Consider the following 14,779-nt stretch of genomic DNA (forward strand, 5'->3'; position numbering starts at 1 on the left):
TTGGGGATTACGGCAAACAAGGATTCCGTCAACTCTCCGTTTTACCCACCATCTAAAGGGAAATTACTGCACCGAAACAACCCGTCTAACGAGGTAACTGAACAGGGGCATACGCGGGCAGAGTGGTGTGGGTTTCTTCAGCGTAACTAACGTCGTTTGTGACGACTAAAATATTTCTCTTTTAATTATGCAAGTACACAATGCTTGGGCGATTTGATATATAGAACTACCTATATATATATATATATATATCCCTCACACTGCACTGTTGTGTTAAAAATACAAAATTTTTACAAGACTTCACCTTTTACTATTGAAAAACAAAATTTTTTACTCCGTTTTTTCTATTTTCATCACGAAATATCGTAAAATAAAATATTTTTTACGACAGAAGGCGTGTAAACGAACCTCAACAAAAAAAAAAACTTACGTATTGCGTACAGTTAACTATATAATAAGACTGTTATTATAAGAAAGGATATGAATTCGACATGAAATCACATTTCGCGAACTTAAAAGTCTCGAAATTTACCAACGAAAAATTATATTCTCATGAGCTGTCTGATAAATTTTTGAACTTAAGCTTCTTCTATATCTACCCTATATATATATATATATATATATATATATATATATATATATATACACATACACACACACACACACACACACACACACACACACAATGATAAGCCTTTTTATGTCACATTTTTTGAAACGTTTTGAAACTCAAAACGAGTCTTCAAAATGAGATTTCGAGTCATCAAAATTGAAGGAGAACCGGTCTATCAGTCCGGAACTCGGGGAGGGGTCACCGTAGGTGCCAGGGCGACGTAGCTCCCCCCTATTTTGGCTATAAAATGCAGTTGAATTAATGTTCTCCATTACGATATCGTGTCTATACCAAATTGAAACCTTTTGAGCTGTATGATTTATTACAAGACGATTATTTTTTTCACTGCTTTAATAGACATATTTCAGAAAGTAATTAGTAATCAGAACTGATATTTGTCTGCAGTTATTGCCCAACATATAGAAACTAAGACCTCGATGTCTTTTAGTTCCAATACCACCATATCAAAATTGTATGTAGCCTTGTAGACTTGACGACTATATTTGAACCCAAACTTCGAGAAATGAGGTGAATAAAATATTTCGTTGTTTATTTAAAGAACTAGCGATGGGGACTGTCATACGCGTCCTCCCAATACTAGTTATATCGTTAATGATCTAAGACGACATAGTTGTCGGTTATTTTAGTGAAATCGTTTTCGGATAATTATCTACACAATATCCTGAGACCAATACGGGCCTTGTTTAGTTCGCATTCAATAGTAATCAAAATCAGTTAATTTTGGTTAGTTATTTTCCGATATTTTTTTCAAATATAATCTTAATACAATTTAAGGATATGAAACTGAATAATGTTAGCATATAAAGACTTATATAGTTAGAAAAAAGTGGCTGCGCTGATGCCATTTCCAGTTGAGATATTCATCAAGCATTGACTTGCAACAGCCTCGTTACAGGTGATGCAGCTAGAACGTATCAATAAAAACAACTGCGAGTAACAAATATTGCAAGCCATGGTTTCACGTAATTACTTTGGTTAATGAAGAATTAAAATTAACGTTTGCTAGATATGCATATTGAAATATTTTGTATACAAATATTTTGTATTACATTATAAAATATAACTGATTATAGTGCCTAACCTGTTTCATCGTAGATAAAGCTATCTTAGCTGATAAACTATGGTGAACCATCTCCTTTTTTAAAGAGGTACAGAGTATTTTGATTTTGGTAATGCACGTTCCATAGAGTGTACCTCAAAACATTATTCCATGTTTGGAGACATGTTTGGTGAATACCGATTCTGTATTCGTGCAGAAGAATTTTACTGATAAGTTACAACCATTTTACTAAGCCGGGGCTATCCAATTACTTTTCAGCAAATTACATGCAAACAAAACTGGAATTGCGAGTTAGTGATGAGCACCTTTTATGATTGTCATTACTCAAGTTGCCCCCCCCCCCCCACAGTTCTGCATAGTTCTCTGTGAAGACATCCCTAAATACAGTCATTTCATTTTACTGTATTCAGTTAATTATGATTTTAGGTGATAGTATAGAGAAATGCATTGGATACTTCATCTTGGTGTCCCGTATTAGACAATTCTTTGCCTGTAACGCTTTCAAGAGTTTAAGTCTTCTGGCCATCTCCTCCTGGGTCGTCCTCTTGATCGGTGTCCCCTTTGTTTTATATTTCCACGCAATATTTGGCCATCTGTCCTCATTCATTCTTTCTACGAGTTTTTCCAGTTCTTTCTATAGTTCGTTATGTCTTCTGTTATGTTAATTATGGATAACTGTTTTCTTATTTCTTATCTTGTCTATTCTTTTATAGCCTGTGAGCGGTCTTAGGAACTTCGTTTCTGCAACTTCTACTTGTCTTTTAGCATTGGATACTGTTCTGTTAAATCTACCTGCCACCGTGCACTTCAGTATGTGATGGGTTCGCATTATGCCCGAAAACAGATGACCAATTCGACCATTCAGCCGTCGCCTTTTATGACTGTCATATAAGCTGCAATCAGAACGAAAAGTATTTGTGCAACCTTCAAGTGATTGTCTTTTAACCTTCCTAAGAAGAAATGCCCAATGGATGGTCGCTGTACAGAAAGTTGAAGCTAAATCTCTGCGAAACAAATGCAGATTTCCTACTGCATAAGGAGACTTACCAAAATGCCCTTAAGTCCCTATATTTCAGAATTATATTTTTCTTTGATGCCATTAGCAGTTTGCTTCATACGGGCTTTTAGCTTTCTCTTCGTTCCCCCCACCCCCACTTCCACAAATCCCTTCTCTGTTAATCCGCATTGCTGTTCCTACCTTAACGGATGAAGAATTTTGGAAAATTGAGATATTTTCCTTATCATTAAAGATGCGCTTTTCTGATTGACAATCGTCTTTGCCGAAATCGGCTTAAATCACACAATTCTTTATTTTTGCCGCGCGCCACCACCCTTTTACATTTGACGACGTTGCTAGAGCAGTAATTAGACAACATTAGTTGGAAGGATTTTCCGACTGTTCTTCAGTGACGTTTGCTCATTAAAATGTTGTGGATTTATAAAGAGGAGGGGAAAAAATAATGCTCTTAATAGAAGCTTTCAGTTGCAGCAAACCTGCTCGCCTTGCATTCCTTCCTTGCTCCCCAAAGTTCATCTAACAAAGGGTAATCTTCTGATGCACACTTATGGAAAATACGAGTCAATTCAGCCTGCTTAGCTGTTTAATGTTCTACATTGGAGAAACTTTAATTTGTGCACAATTCCTGTCTACCTTGGGGTTCTGTACTCCTGAGCTTCGACATTAGTGAGTAAATGTGTATCTCAATGGGGTTTTTGCGTTTTCTCCTCGTCTCTTCTGCTTTTCAGAGAGGTTAAAACAAAGATAGTACGGTCACCTTTTATTTGTATGCATACTTAGTGCATTTATAGTCGATGCGTAGGCCACGTGGGATGGAGCTTAAACTCCACTTGAGATACGTTAATGTGATGACCCGAGAGAAACTGCTTTATGAACACAAATAATTCCATTTAGGGATGAAGGATTGCATTTTAAGATCTCGAATTCTTTTGTAGAGCTCGCACATTCTCTCTCTCTAGTGAGATTCGTAAACGTCAGCGGTCAAATCGGAAGACTACACATGTAACACGTTATAATATACTTGTGCAGTGAGGCCATTGTCGCACCCACGAACCTACCTGCTGTATAGCATATGGCTTGCAAAAATCTGGTGTTTGTTTAGTTTTGCTATTAAAATCGTACACAATAAAAACTACTGACGACAGTATATTTTTGAAAAAAATTAAAATAACCATTTCGAATATAACTACTAGCTAATAACGAAATATGAATACTATATTAGGCTAAATCAATGCCTACCAAATGCTTTTAATATATAGGAATGCGTCTACTGGCAAAGTTCCTGAAAGTTACTACAAGAAGCCCATTTGTAGTGCTTCCAACACTGGTAAAATATTTCATATGAGACTGCAGTAGTATTATAAAAGATGAAATAGTAATATAAAAGATGAAAAAGACAAGGTATTTTTCATATTTTATTGTTTCCATCCTTGCCGAAACAATAGTTCCCTTGGATTACTGTTATCCAGGACTTTTCGTTTTAAGATGTTGATTCTTAACCGTTTCTCAGATCAACTAATTATCCCATTAACGTACCAATAACCTTGCTATATACTTCCCGCATTCCTATCATAGGCAAAGAAGTGATTTCCGTATAAATTTGTTTTTAATCTTGTACACCCCTCGTAAATATCCACGGGAATATGTTTGTTTACTTGAATTCTGCCCTTAATTGTGAGTATTCCTTGACAGATATATCTTAACTTACACACAATATACACTGAAATATGGTTACCAAAATTCGAAGTTGAATTTTTGATTCAACTGATATTGCTTTCGCGAGAACTATGATGTCTGTGACAAATTTACTTCGTTCAAGGAGCGCAACAGAGTTAGCGTACTTCTGTAAAAATTAGTTTTGATTCATAATAAGATATTGTGCGTTTATAAAACCTCACACTGTTATATATGTTTTTGCAAATCCTAAGCACCTAATAAAAATGTCCATTCGAAGTTATTGAGGTGCTCTAGATAATTGACTTTCTCTATGTTTGGTATGTAAAATTCAAATAGTTTTTTTTTCATTATAATTATTCGAATGAGTGAGCAATAGGTAAACTTATGCATATACAGAAAGACTAGCACTTCAGTTCTGGAAAAGCTATTGCAAAGGACAACTTCATTGTGTTTGTCTACGATCGTTTTCAATATTTTGGTAGATTATATACCATAGGCATATTTTTCTCTAATTTTTCCACAGTAAAAGGAGCGATTGAAACCTAAATAGAGAGAACTTGACAAATTTTAATAAAAATCCCAATATTGAATTGCAATGGATTCCAATCAGCCAGTGCAGAATTATTAATATCGGTTATTCATTTTGTCATTAAAATAATCCACTTGAAACCAAAACTTGAATCATAATGATATTGTCTGATTTATGTTGTAATTGCCAATTTTTATTAAATTCCATCCAGTCAGAGCAAAGTTATTGTGATATACAATTTGTCTCTTTGTGCATCTCTGACTAGCTCTATTGGTACAAAATGGAAATCGAAATACAAAAACTGATGTATCAAAATTCAAATATTCCGAGATTTTGTAAGAATTACGAATACAAAATTAAAGTAAAATCCATCCACTGTCTGGAAATTTATGTGCAACGCAACTTTTATAAATGATTAGTATTCTGCGTGATGCAAATAGAGATTGTCTTCCTACAAATCGTGTATAGGCAATAAATGAAATCACACCGGGATTAATTTGAATGCAAATATTAACAAATTAGATAGATCCACTATTGTATGTGAGCTTTATTTTCATTGCAAGTATCTCTGTGATAAAAGGTATCATGGAAATTGTTCGCTGATAGGAAAATGTATAATTCGCCACAGACATCACCTCCTGCGACTTAACCTTATTCGTTTTAAAACTTTGCCGTTGCGACATGAAAACTCTTAATTGCAAGACCTCTTCCGGAGGGAATATTTTGTTCTTAAATTCGTACGTCAGTAGAAGGCAATGCTTTGACAGAGTCGATGATTTCCTTTGTAGAAAACCGTGGAGACATTCATGTTAGATTACGGAAATAATCTATCAGAAATATTTATTAATTTCTGTTTCATTGTAGAGTTTAAGCTAATAGGTTTCGGCTTTATTTGGAATCTGAATTAGGTGCGCTCGGTAACTAACCTAAAATGTAGCTATACGAGGGCATACAGTAGATTATTATTAAATAAGCTTGCTATCAATCAAGGTGTATTTCACAGAGTGACTCAACAGCTGTGATATTTCAATATATGTACAGTTTTTACAGGCGCCAATGCCGATAATTCTAACACTCTTAGATGGATTCATTTGCTGTATTGCTAATTAAAGTGCTGACATAACCTAGTGGACATGGATGTTTTTACATGTCTTTAGTAGCAAAGGAAATTTCATAGCCCGTGTGAGATTAACGTCCTGCTTACTGTAGAGGTCTGCAGTGACTTGAAAAACTTTCCCGTTGCCTTCTAGAGCAGGGTTACAGGATTATCTGATCTTAGTCTTTCCATCGCACTAATACGAATGTGTTCCAGGCTAAGAACTATTTATAGGTGACATTGGTATGAAAAGAAATTGGAGTGATAATATTTGAAGTTGACGCATTAAAATTTTATTTCTGCCATCATTATCCGAAAAAAGTGAAGAAATAGACTAATTCAACCAAAAAGCCACTTTAACGCTACCCCCCGTAAGAAAACGAAGTTAACACGAAATACATCGGATTTCTAAAATTGAGGGATGAAGGAAACCAGTTGGTCTCCATTTCTCTAAGGACGCAGCGTATGGTGACGGATGTTGAAACCTCAGTTAATATCAGATGGTGTTAGTAAACACGACTGGAGTTCCACTCCTACGTCATTTACATGGTAATAACTCGAATGGATTCTCTAGTCTTACAGATAACACTAGAGAAGTAAGACGTAGCTGTAGTTGATATATTACCATAAACGCAATGAGAGGCTTTCGCTGTTTGCTGTGTAGTGAAGACCAGCTTTAAAGAAACAGAAATGCTGTATTATCATACAAACTATTTGACTGGAAGTTTGTCGTTGCCAATCTTGTAAAAGCTTTCAGAACCGAACGAGTTCACGAAAATATTGGATTGCTAAACAACCAAAGACGCAACAGGTGCCCCTTATGAACGCCTTTCGGTAATGAAAAGCAAATAGCAGGCGGTCATATTAGTATATACTTACTATTTTGCGATATAGGTTGTAATTTTACTTTTGTAATGGAGTCTTAAAACTTCAGATGAGTGATCATAAGGAGGAAGTTGTCTGTTTGTATTAGGCTAAAGCAAAGCCAAACCTAGAACTAATTTAAGTGAGATTTTAAGGACATATAAATTTTTGTATGCTATGCGTTGTGTTTTGAAAGACCCGCACCGAATTATTTTAGCTTTTCCTGCGTCTTTTATTGAACTTTATATTTCGAGCAATCGACAAAATGCATATGCGCCCCCTTACATATTGAAAGTAATAAATTAATAGAACTAGTATGTCCTTACTTGTTTTTCGTCCTCCCCCCCCAGACAGGATGCTCACTTGTTATACTTTCGTCTTATCCTGTGCTTGTAATCATCATGCCGATTTTGAGTTTGATTTGGTTAAACATTCGCGTCGGATTTAAAAACAAGACAAAGTAATTTTCACAGTCATATTCTTTGATCTTGTTTGATTCTTGTTAATTCTGCTCGGAGACAAACATGAGCGAACAAACCAATACATAAAAACTGTGTTCATGTAGTCCAATAAAAGAAACAAAATCTGAAAATCTAAAGCGTGCATCTTTGCGTACGAAGGCAATAAATTTCGTTCGACCTTTCTGCCCTCGCTCAGCATTTGGTGGTTGGTTATTTGTGCGTATTTAAAGATGAAGGTGCCTTCCCGAATGGAGCAGTGAAGAAAAGGCAAGTAAGCTCGCTCAATCGACGTATGTCGCCAAAGTTCACGGAGCGAAGCAATTTAATTCCAGAACACAGGCTTTGGTACGTCACTGGTTGTCTAGGAAAAGAATACCTTTTAAAGTCTCCTAAATTGGAGGGGAATTTAGAAGGAAGTCCGCTCCTGTATGTCGGTAGCCTTTCTCAAGGGACTTGTCTGGGATTTATTTTCTGTCGGTGTCCATTGTTCGGTTTGAAAGATTAAATGTCTGTAGCGAGTGATGGCGTCCGGAACATCGTATAGAAACATGAAATTACACTTACACGCTTACCTTTTATTCTGCTTGCTAAGTATTAGCTGTTTCTTTGTATTAAGATTTCGTCATTTGCTTTTGATTTACGCGCTTTAACTAGTACCAAACACCAAGATGCACATGAAGTATTCTCCGTAAAAAGCTGTCTGATCTTGCCAATTCCCTCTTCCCCCTGTAATGCCATAAAATTTGGAATTACGTCTGAACTAAGAGATTGTCGAATAGTCCAATTTGTGCACGTTGCTGACGAGAATATAAGCTATCTTCAAAGGTGCTTTTAATGGATATTAATTGTAATGTATTATTATAAGTGCGAATGAAAAATATTAGTCAGTAGCATGTACAAAGTTTTCTTAGTTTGAAATGGTTTTCGATGCACGATTTAAATAGAACAAATTCAGTTATTGACTGAATTCGAATGACTATTTAAATCGTGCCATTTACTCTTATAGATTTGTTTTACAGTGTAGCATATAATTTCCAATCCTTTTGCAGCTACAATGGTTACATGTAAAAAAAAAAAAAATGAGATCTACAAATTTTAACCGAGATTAGATGAACTCAGCCTCCGCAAAAAAATTGAAATCGCCAGTTCTTACAAAATATGAAACCGAATATACAAGAGAGAGAGAGAGAGACCAGGATTCTCGGATCCTATGGAGTAAACACGGTGTGAGCCTACCGTAGTTTTTCAACCTTTCTGAAATCATGCAAAACCGATGTTTTGTATCATTTTTTGCATATTCAAGTTTTACAAAAAAAAATCCCTCTATTAGTCTAGAGGATTTAAAATGAGATGCAAATATTTTCAGTGGGTGTTAATCCAAGAATGCTTAGGCCGTGTTTACTATCTTCCGCTGAAAATTATCACATGGACAATTTTGATGCATTTATTTCAATAAATACTTCGAGTGACTGAATATAAAAAGTCTAGAAAAAAAGGAGAGAGTACCACCACCAAGGATTACCACCTCTTGTCTCCGTCTTAAAGGTGTCTTGAGAAGGGCGTAAAAACAACTTTATTCAACGGTATGATAGTTTTTTTTTCCCAAGTCTACCCAAAAACACTATCCTGAATAATTATGATGCAACTTCGCAATAAGAAAATGTTACCTTCACTTAAATGCTTATTAAAAACTTCTGTAGAGTGAAAGAAAGCATTTGTTAATTTTTAATATTTTTTTTTACCTTTCTGACAGAATCCTAGTGGGTAACTGGGCTTAATTAACATTGGCTGACGCAAGTTGTTTTTTTTTTTTTTTTCATTTTTTTTAATATCATGCTGGTTCTGGAAAGAAATCTCGTGCAGCCTAAGAGCGTGACGCCCATAGCAACAACAATTAATATAAAATGTAATCTCCTGGAGTAAAGACATGCGCACCAAGCGAAATTGTTCATTTTATTTGTGCAGTAAAAGATATTATTTTTGGAATTTATTTCCTACTACACTGTTAAATAAAAACTGTTTCAAAGGTGTAAGTGTACTTCCCCAGGAATATGTGGATTCCTATCGGCAGTTTTAGTACGGTGGTAGCACTATATTTTGTTTTTGGTCTCTTTAAAAATATTTATTCAATGGTAAGTGATTTTTGACGACTTAAGCGAAGTGTACATTGATTTGAAAGTGACTAGCTAATACAACTCGAGGGAAAAAAATACAACTAACACAATTTAAGTATTTACTAAACCTTTAACGGTTAAAATAATTCAGTATACGCTAGTAGCGATAGATATTAAAACAAATTGCCGTTTGCTTAAGTAGATGGTATTGTAATACCGTGTTTGTGGGAAATTGTCCCTTGGGATATTACCTAAGTTTCATTACAACATTAAGCTGAAACATACGTTTTAATTATCGAAGATAGCGACGCTGCAACTAAGAAATATCTAGTGTTTTAGTTATCGAGGAGTTAGACCAATAAAGTTCTTTTGTCAACTGCGTTGTGGGTGGAGAAACTGTATATGGCATTAACTGACGTTTATACATACTATTATTTTTAATTCTAAAAATAAAAGTATACAAATATTTAACTCAAGATTCTTCTGAAGTAAAATCCCAGGTTTGAAATCAAGATTGAATAGAACGAAAGCTCCTAAGTATATGCGATTTCTTTTTCTTCTAGCAAGAATATGGTGAGAAATAATAATCCCATAATTGTAAAACAGATAAATGGCTATCAACCAAATTAATGTTACTCATCACTTTATGTAAGACATTGCTAATTATTATCTGGTTACGATTTGCTACTGCTTTATCGGAAATGGCAGCCACTTAGAGTTTCTATTTGTAGTAAGAATCTACATTACGGTGATTGATTATACTTAATAATAATCTATCTTCTTGTCCACCCGTATCTGAAACGAAGTTTAGTGCAGCATAAACAGAGATTGGAAAGTTAAGCAGGCTCTTCTAATTATACGCAATTCTTACAAATAATGTCAAGCGCTTAAAGACCCTTATATTAGAAGCTAATTTTTAAAGTTAGTGCAGAGAGAAGATAGAAATAGACCCTGCTCAACAGAAGATAAAAGGCTATTTACGGCAGTATTCTCTAATACACCACTGAAGTAAGGAAATGTTGTTCTCCTGTATATGTGTTATTCACTCCTCCCCTCTTGTGATGTGTCTGTCAAGCTCTGAGGTTCTGTTTAACTGAAGCTGACTTTCTACATCCACCCCACAATTCTCCCTCCTTTCGTTCTGTTAAAAATGACGAAACCACTTGCATTCCCTTCTCTGATAGAAGAGGGTGGTCTGATGACTAGAGCTTTGGTGGTGTGAGGTCTTGTTTTATCATTAAACACACGTGCATTTAATAGGGCGATGTATCAGCCTCTTAACACTCCATAAATACTTTCAGATGTGGCATTCTTAACGTGGACACTTCTCGGTTGAAAGTAGCTGACAGGAGCAAGGAGGTTGAATGAATTCTTTAAGTATGTTCACTTTCAAGTGTGTGTTTCACGAATCTGCTTGCAACAAACCACTAGACGATAACGGAATGCATCGGTTGACGTGTGCAAATCAGAACGAATTAATTTGCTATCATTATCTGTTATCACGATTTAATGAGGGCCTTTTACGGGGGGAAATTACATAGGCTTGAAGTAATACTAGACGAAAGATGTCATAGAACCTATTCATCACGGATACTAAACAGAGAAATGAGTTAACTTCCAATTCAATTTTTTCTTTCACAGTTGAAAATCCTACTGAGAAGTTGCTTCCACCCTTTGAAGATGTTTAATAATAATAATCAGATATGGGTGATCATTGAAAGTCTAGTTTAACACTTGAAGAGTACTCGTAATATATGTCACGTAATATAGTTAACTCGTGTTGTGTTTTTTTCTTTTTTTTTTCGTTATAAGACTGGCAGAACAAGTATTTTCTTACCTCTGTAGAATTATTATCGATATTTGTCTCAGCAGTTTATGGTGTAAGCTGCGATATCATCGGATAATTTTAATATTGGGTTTCATATAATACGGATCATTTAACGTACTGATATACATTAAGCGTTAAAACATCAGTCGGTGTCACATTATCCTCATCGGCTCCAGTTCATAAGCGTATATCTTAAATGCTTCCATCAACATTAGAAAGGCTGATAAGCAAATATGTATCATATGATTTATGCTGCTGTATATCAGATAGTAATGTTCACCAAAATGAATTGTTTGAGTTAGTCAAATATTAATCTAATGAAATAAAATTTAATGCTTGTTAGGTAACGTTAAAGTTGACTTGAGAAAAATGTCTGCAATTGTACTGAAAATTTACTTGTACTAGAAAATATGCCATGAAAAGAGTAACTTACCATTGCTTAACAGATACCTGTGCCATAGTTGTATTTCCTTGTGGAAATACAACTATAATTTATTTCCTTGTGTTTAGGTGTAATCTAGTCTAAGAGCAACTTACTGGATCACTAGCTTCGTTTTGTCACTTAATCTCTTGAGTGACATCTAGTGAGTGAATTTCCAGAAACATTACTCGTTGAAGTGACATTTATCGTGTTTAATTTGATAAAAGATAATGGAAAAAGCTGACAAAAAATGCAGATGTCTTCCAGACAGAACTAGGATGAGGCATCCTTTGACTTGCGCTCTTGTTACACGAATTTTATGAGAAATATGCCCAGTATTATACCGAATTGTTTAATTTCACTGGAAATCTGTTTAGAAATATTCTAGGGTCATATTTAGATACCATGGATCTGAGCAAACGTGTTCAACCATTAGACACTTGGAAGTTAAATTAATTGCTAGTGAGTGATAGAAGAAACGTCAGTATATTCTCTTAGAGGTGTTTTTTCCGTATTCAAGTTTTGTTTAATTATTTATAGATGATCGTGATGCATTAGCAGATATAGATCGGATTAGATATTTGAACTTAGACTTAAGTACTGTATGTAGTTATCCAAGACTAGGGACATAGTGCACATTAGTTTCCCAGAAAGATTTCAAATTATATCCCTAATCATTTCGTACGTGCGCAATTGTTTTTAGACAAGAACAGGCAATTTCGCCTTGCTTTCATGCTCACCATTAACTAATACTACGGCAGTTACTATGGCAACGCCATATTAAGAACTGGTTAGATTGCTTGCAGGCAACTTACACGCGTCTAAGTTCTTTCTAAGAATTTCAACTCTGTCTTTGCTGTCTTTCAGATCTCCGAGTCGAAAGGACGTAGAGGATCTGGTGAAGCGACTAGAACACATTCTGCGTCTTCCCCGCGGGACCTTCTCCAATGTAAGGCAAGTGACAGGATTTCTTATGCTCTTCCTTTCTTACCTTAATGCAAGATGACGTTTGTTTTATCCTCCTTGTATCTATAAAGGGAACTAAAGATATAGCTGGTTGCGCCATCTCTCTCGACTTTCAGGTGTTGGCGTTCAATAAAAAGGCGAAGATATTGTAGAGGCATGGATCAGCTTCTTTTCTCTTTCTCTGGTGATATTTGCTAATTTGAAAGACTATTGAAGAAATAGCGAAGTACTCTCATAAGAGTGTGCGAAGTCGAGCGATTTTATTATGCCAACCCAAATGGCAAGCTCACTTTATACCGTATTTAACTCATTAAATTAAATATTGTATATTAAGTTTAATGAGTTCTATTTTCTATATGTTCTATTTTACGCTTATTTCATTGGGATTCCCTATTGCTTAATGTATATTTCTGAATTAGTTCTACGCTGTTTCTGTGTTGTTCAGCATGACTTTTTAACTCTGTTCGTCATGTCACCATTGTTTCGCTTGCATTATAAATTGTCATCTCCTGGGTATTCATTTGCTCGCTGCCAAATATTTGAATAATTATTATTGTGAAGAGGCTACCGAAGCTGTCTGTAGCTTTTGTGGAAAGGCCGATCCAGACGCTTCGGTAGGTAATTTCTTTGTTTCTGCCTGCTGAATTATATTCGGATCATTCGACTTCAATCAAAATAGATCCACCAATGTCTACAATCCCATGAGTAAATAGTTAATTTCACAGGTGCATCCCAGACCTATCTTATAGATGCACTCTCCAAGTGTTTCCTAATGAACATTAATCCAGAATCTCATCAAGGAATTGACTAATGATTCCGCTTTTAAATGAACTTCCTCGCAGGTTTCATAGTCATAGCAAAGTAGCTGCGTTAAAGGGCACCTGGAATTAGCCTTGATGGAAACTGGCTGTTCATTCTTCAAGTCCTAATAATTTATCAAACTCTGCATTGGTTGAACGTATGGACGACTTCATTTTAAACTTACAGCACAGTTTGTGAACTGAAAGTGGTTTTCTTTGCAAACGCCTGGTGGTCGGCAGTTCAAATGTGAAGGCATCATTGCGGGGGAAAATAACACGCACAAGTTTCTATACTAAGTGAATATATAAGAAAAAAAATCTTCATAGTTAGTACTCTGGTACTGCTTTGAAACATATTTTAGATTCTGGTCGTTACGTTTCTTTGGTAGGATTTGATTTTTTCACTGCCGAGTTAGCACAATACGGCAGTCAGAGTGTTGATGTATTTAAATTCAAGATTTCCACATCATTTGAATCGTAATGATAGTATTGTTAATGCTGCCTTCATAGTGCTATGTCTGTCAATACGTTTGCTTTATGGATGCTTTGTCTATTGTTATAGACAGTTACATTTCATTCGCACTATTGTTTTCGGTCTATCGTTCATTATTCCCTTGAGTGAGTAAAGGAAAAAATTAAAAGAAATAAGCGAAATTTAGAACATTACTATCGTAACTATATCACGCTGAGGGTTAACTAAAGAGAGAGATTTTGAATTAATAGCTGCATGTCTGTGGAGTATGGGAAGGAATAATGACTAAAATAGGCAGTGATTTTTGTTAGGGAAGGTGAACTGATTCTACCTTTTATGCTGTGAATTTTATCTGAATTAATAGGGAGAAAACAAGTTGAGTTTATTCCCAATGAGTCAAATTCAAATCTTTTATTTCTTTATACTATATTCATATAAAGGATCAGTTATATACATCTGAATATAGTTCTTGTTTCTTCACAGACGAAATTGCAAATTTCGAAATATAATGTCCAGTGGCTTGACATTATTACGCCACTTAATTTGAAGGACATAAATGTCCACATCAGGATCCCTTAATGCCCAACGGTATTACATACACACGAGCAAGTCTAACAGTAAAATAACGACACAGACCATTTCGCTTTCATGTCTGCCTTCCTCCGGTGTTATTGGCATGGCTCGCGCGCACCACGTTGTTCGGTGTGCCGAGTAAAAGTGTGATATTAAATCAGGAGCCCAGTGAGGATATTCCGCCTGCATAGCACTGTCCAAACTTGCTTCCAGGTAGACAGGATGAAAACAATCCTGATTTTTATTATGCCGAGTTAGCTCATGCA

At 35.4% G+C, this 14,779-nt stretch overlaps 1 protein-coding gene across 2 annotated transcripts in view; it reads left to right on the forward strand.

The window, feature by feature from the left end:
• IA-2 (tyrosine phosphatase IA-2) overlaps positions 1–14,779 on the forward strand; it is a 392,148-nt gene that overhangs the window by 160,513 nt on the left and 216,856 nt on the right. The window contains exon 11 of one of the 2 annotated variants that reach the window (XM_090411727.1): positions 12,570–12,656. The exons of the other annotated variant lie outside the window; for it this stretch is intronic. Within the exon in view, the coding sequence (XP_090267853.1) occupies positions 12,570–12,656 (87 nt within the window). The remainder of the gene's footprint in view (positions 1–12,569; positions 12,657–14,779) is intronic. 2 annotated transcript variants of the gene reach the window in all.

The sequence above is a fragment of the Typopeltis vanoorti genome, chromosome 22, assembly GCF_054136105.1.
Source record: "Typopeltis vanoorti isolate ZY-2024b chromosome 22, IOZ_Tvanoo_1.0, whole genome shotgun sequence".
Taxonomy (NCBI): domain Eukaryota; kingdom Metazoa; phylum Arthropoda; class Arachnida; order Uropygi; family Thelyphonidae; genus Typopeltis; species Typopeltis vanoorti.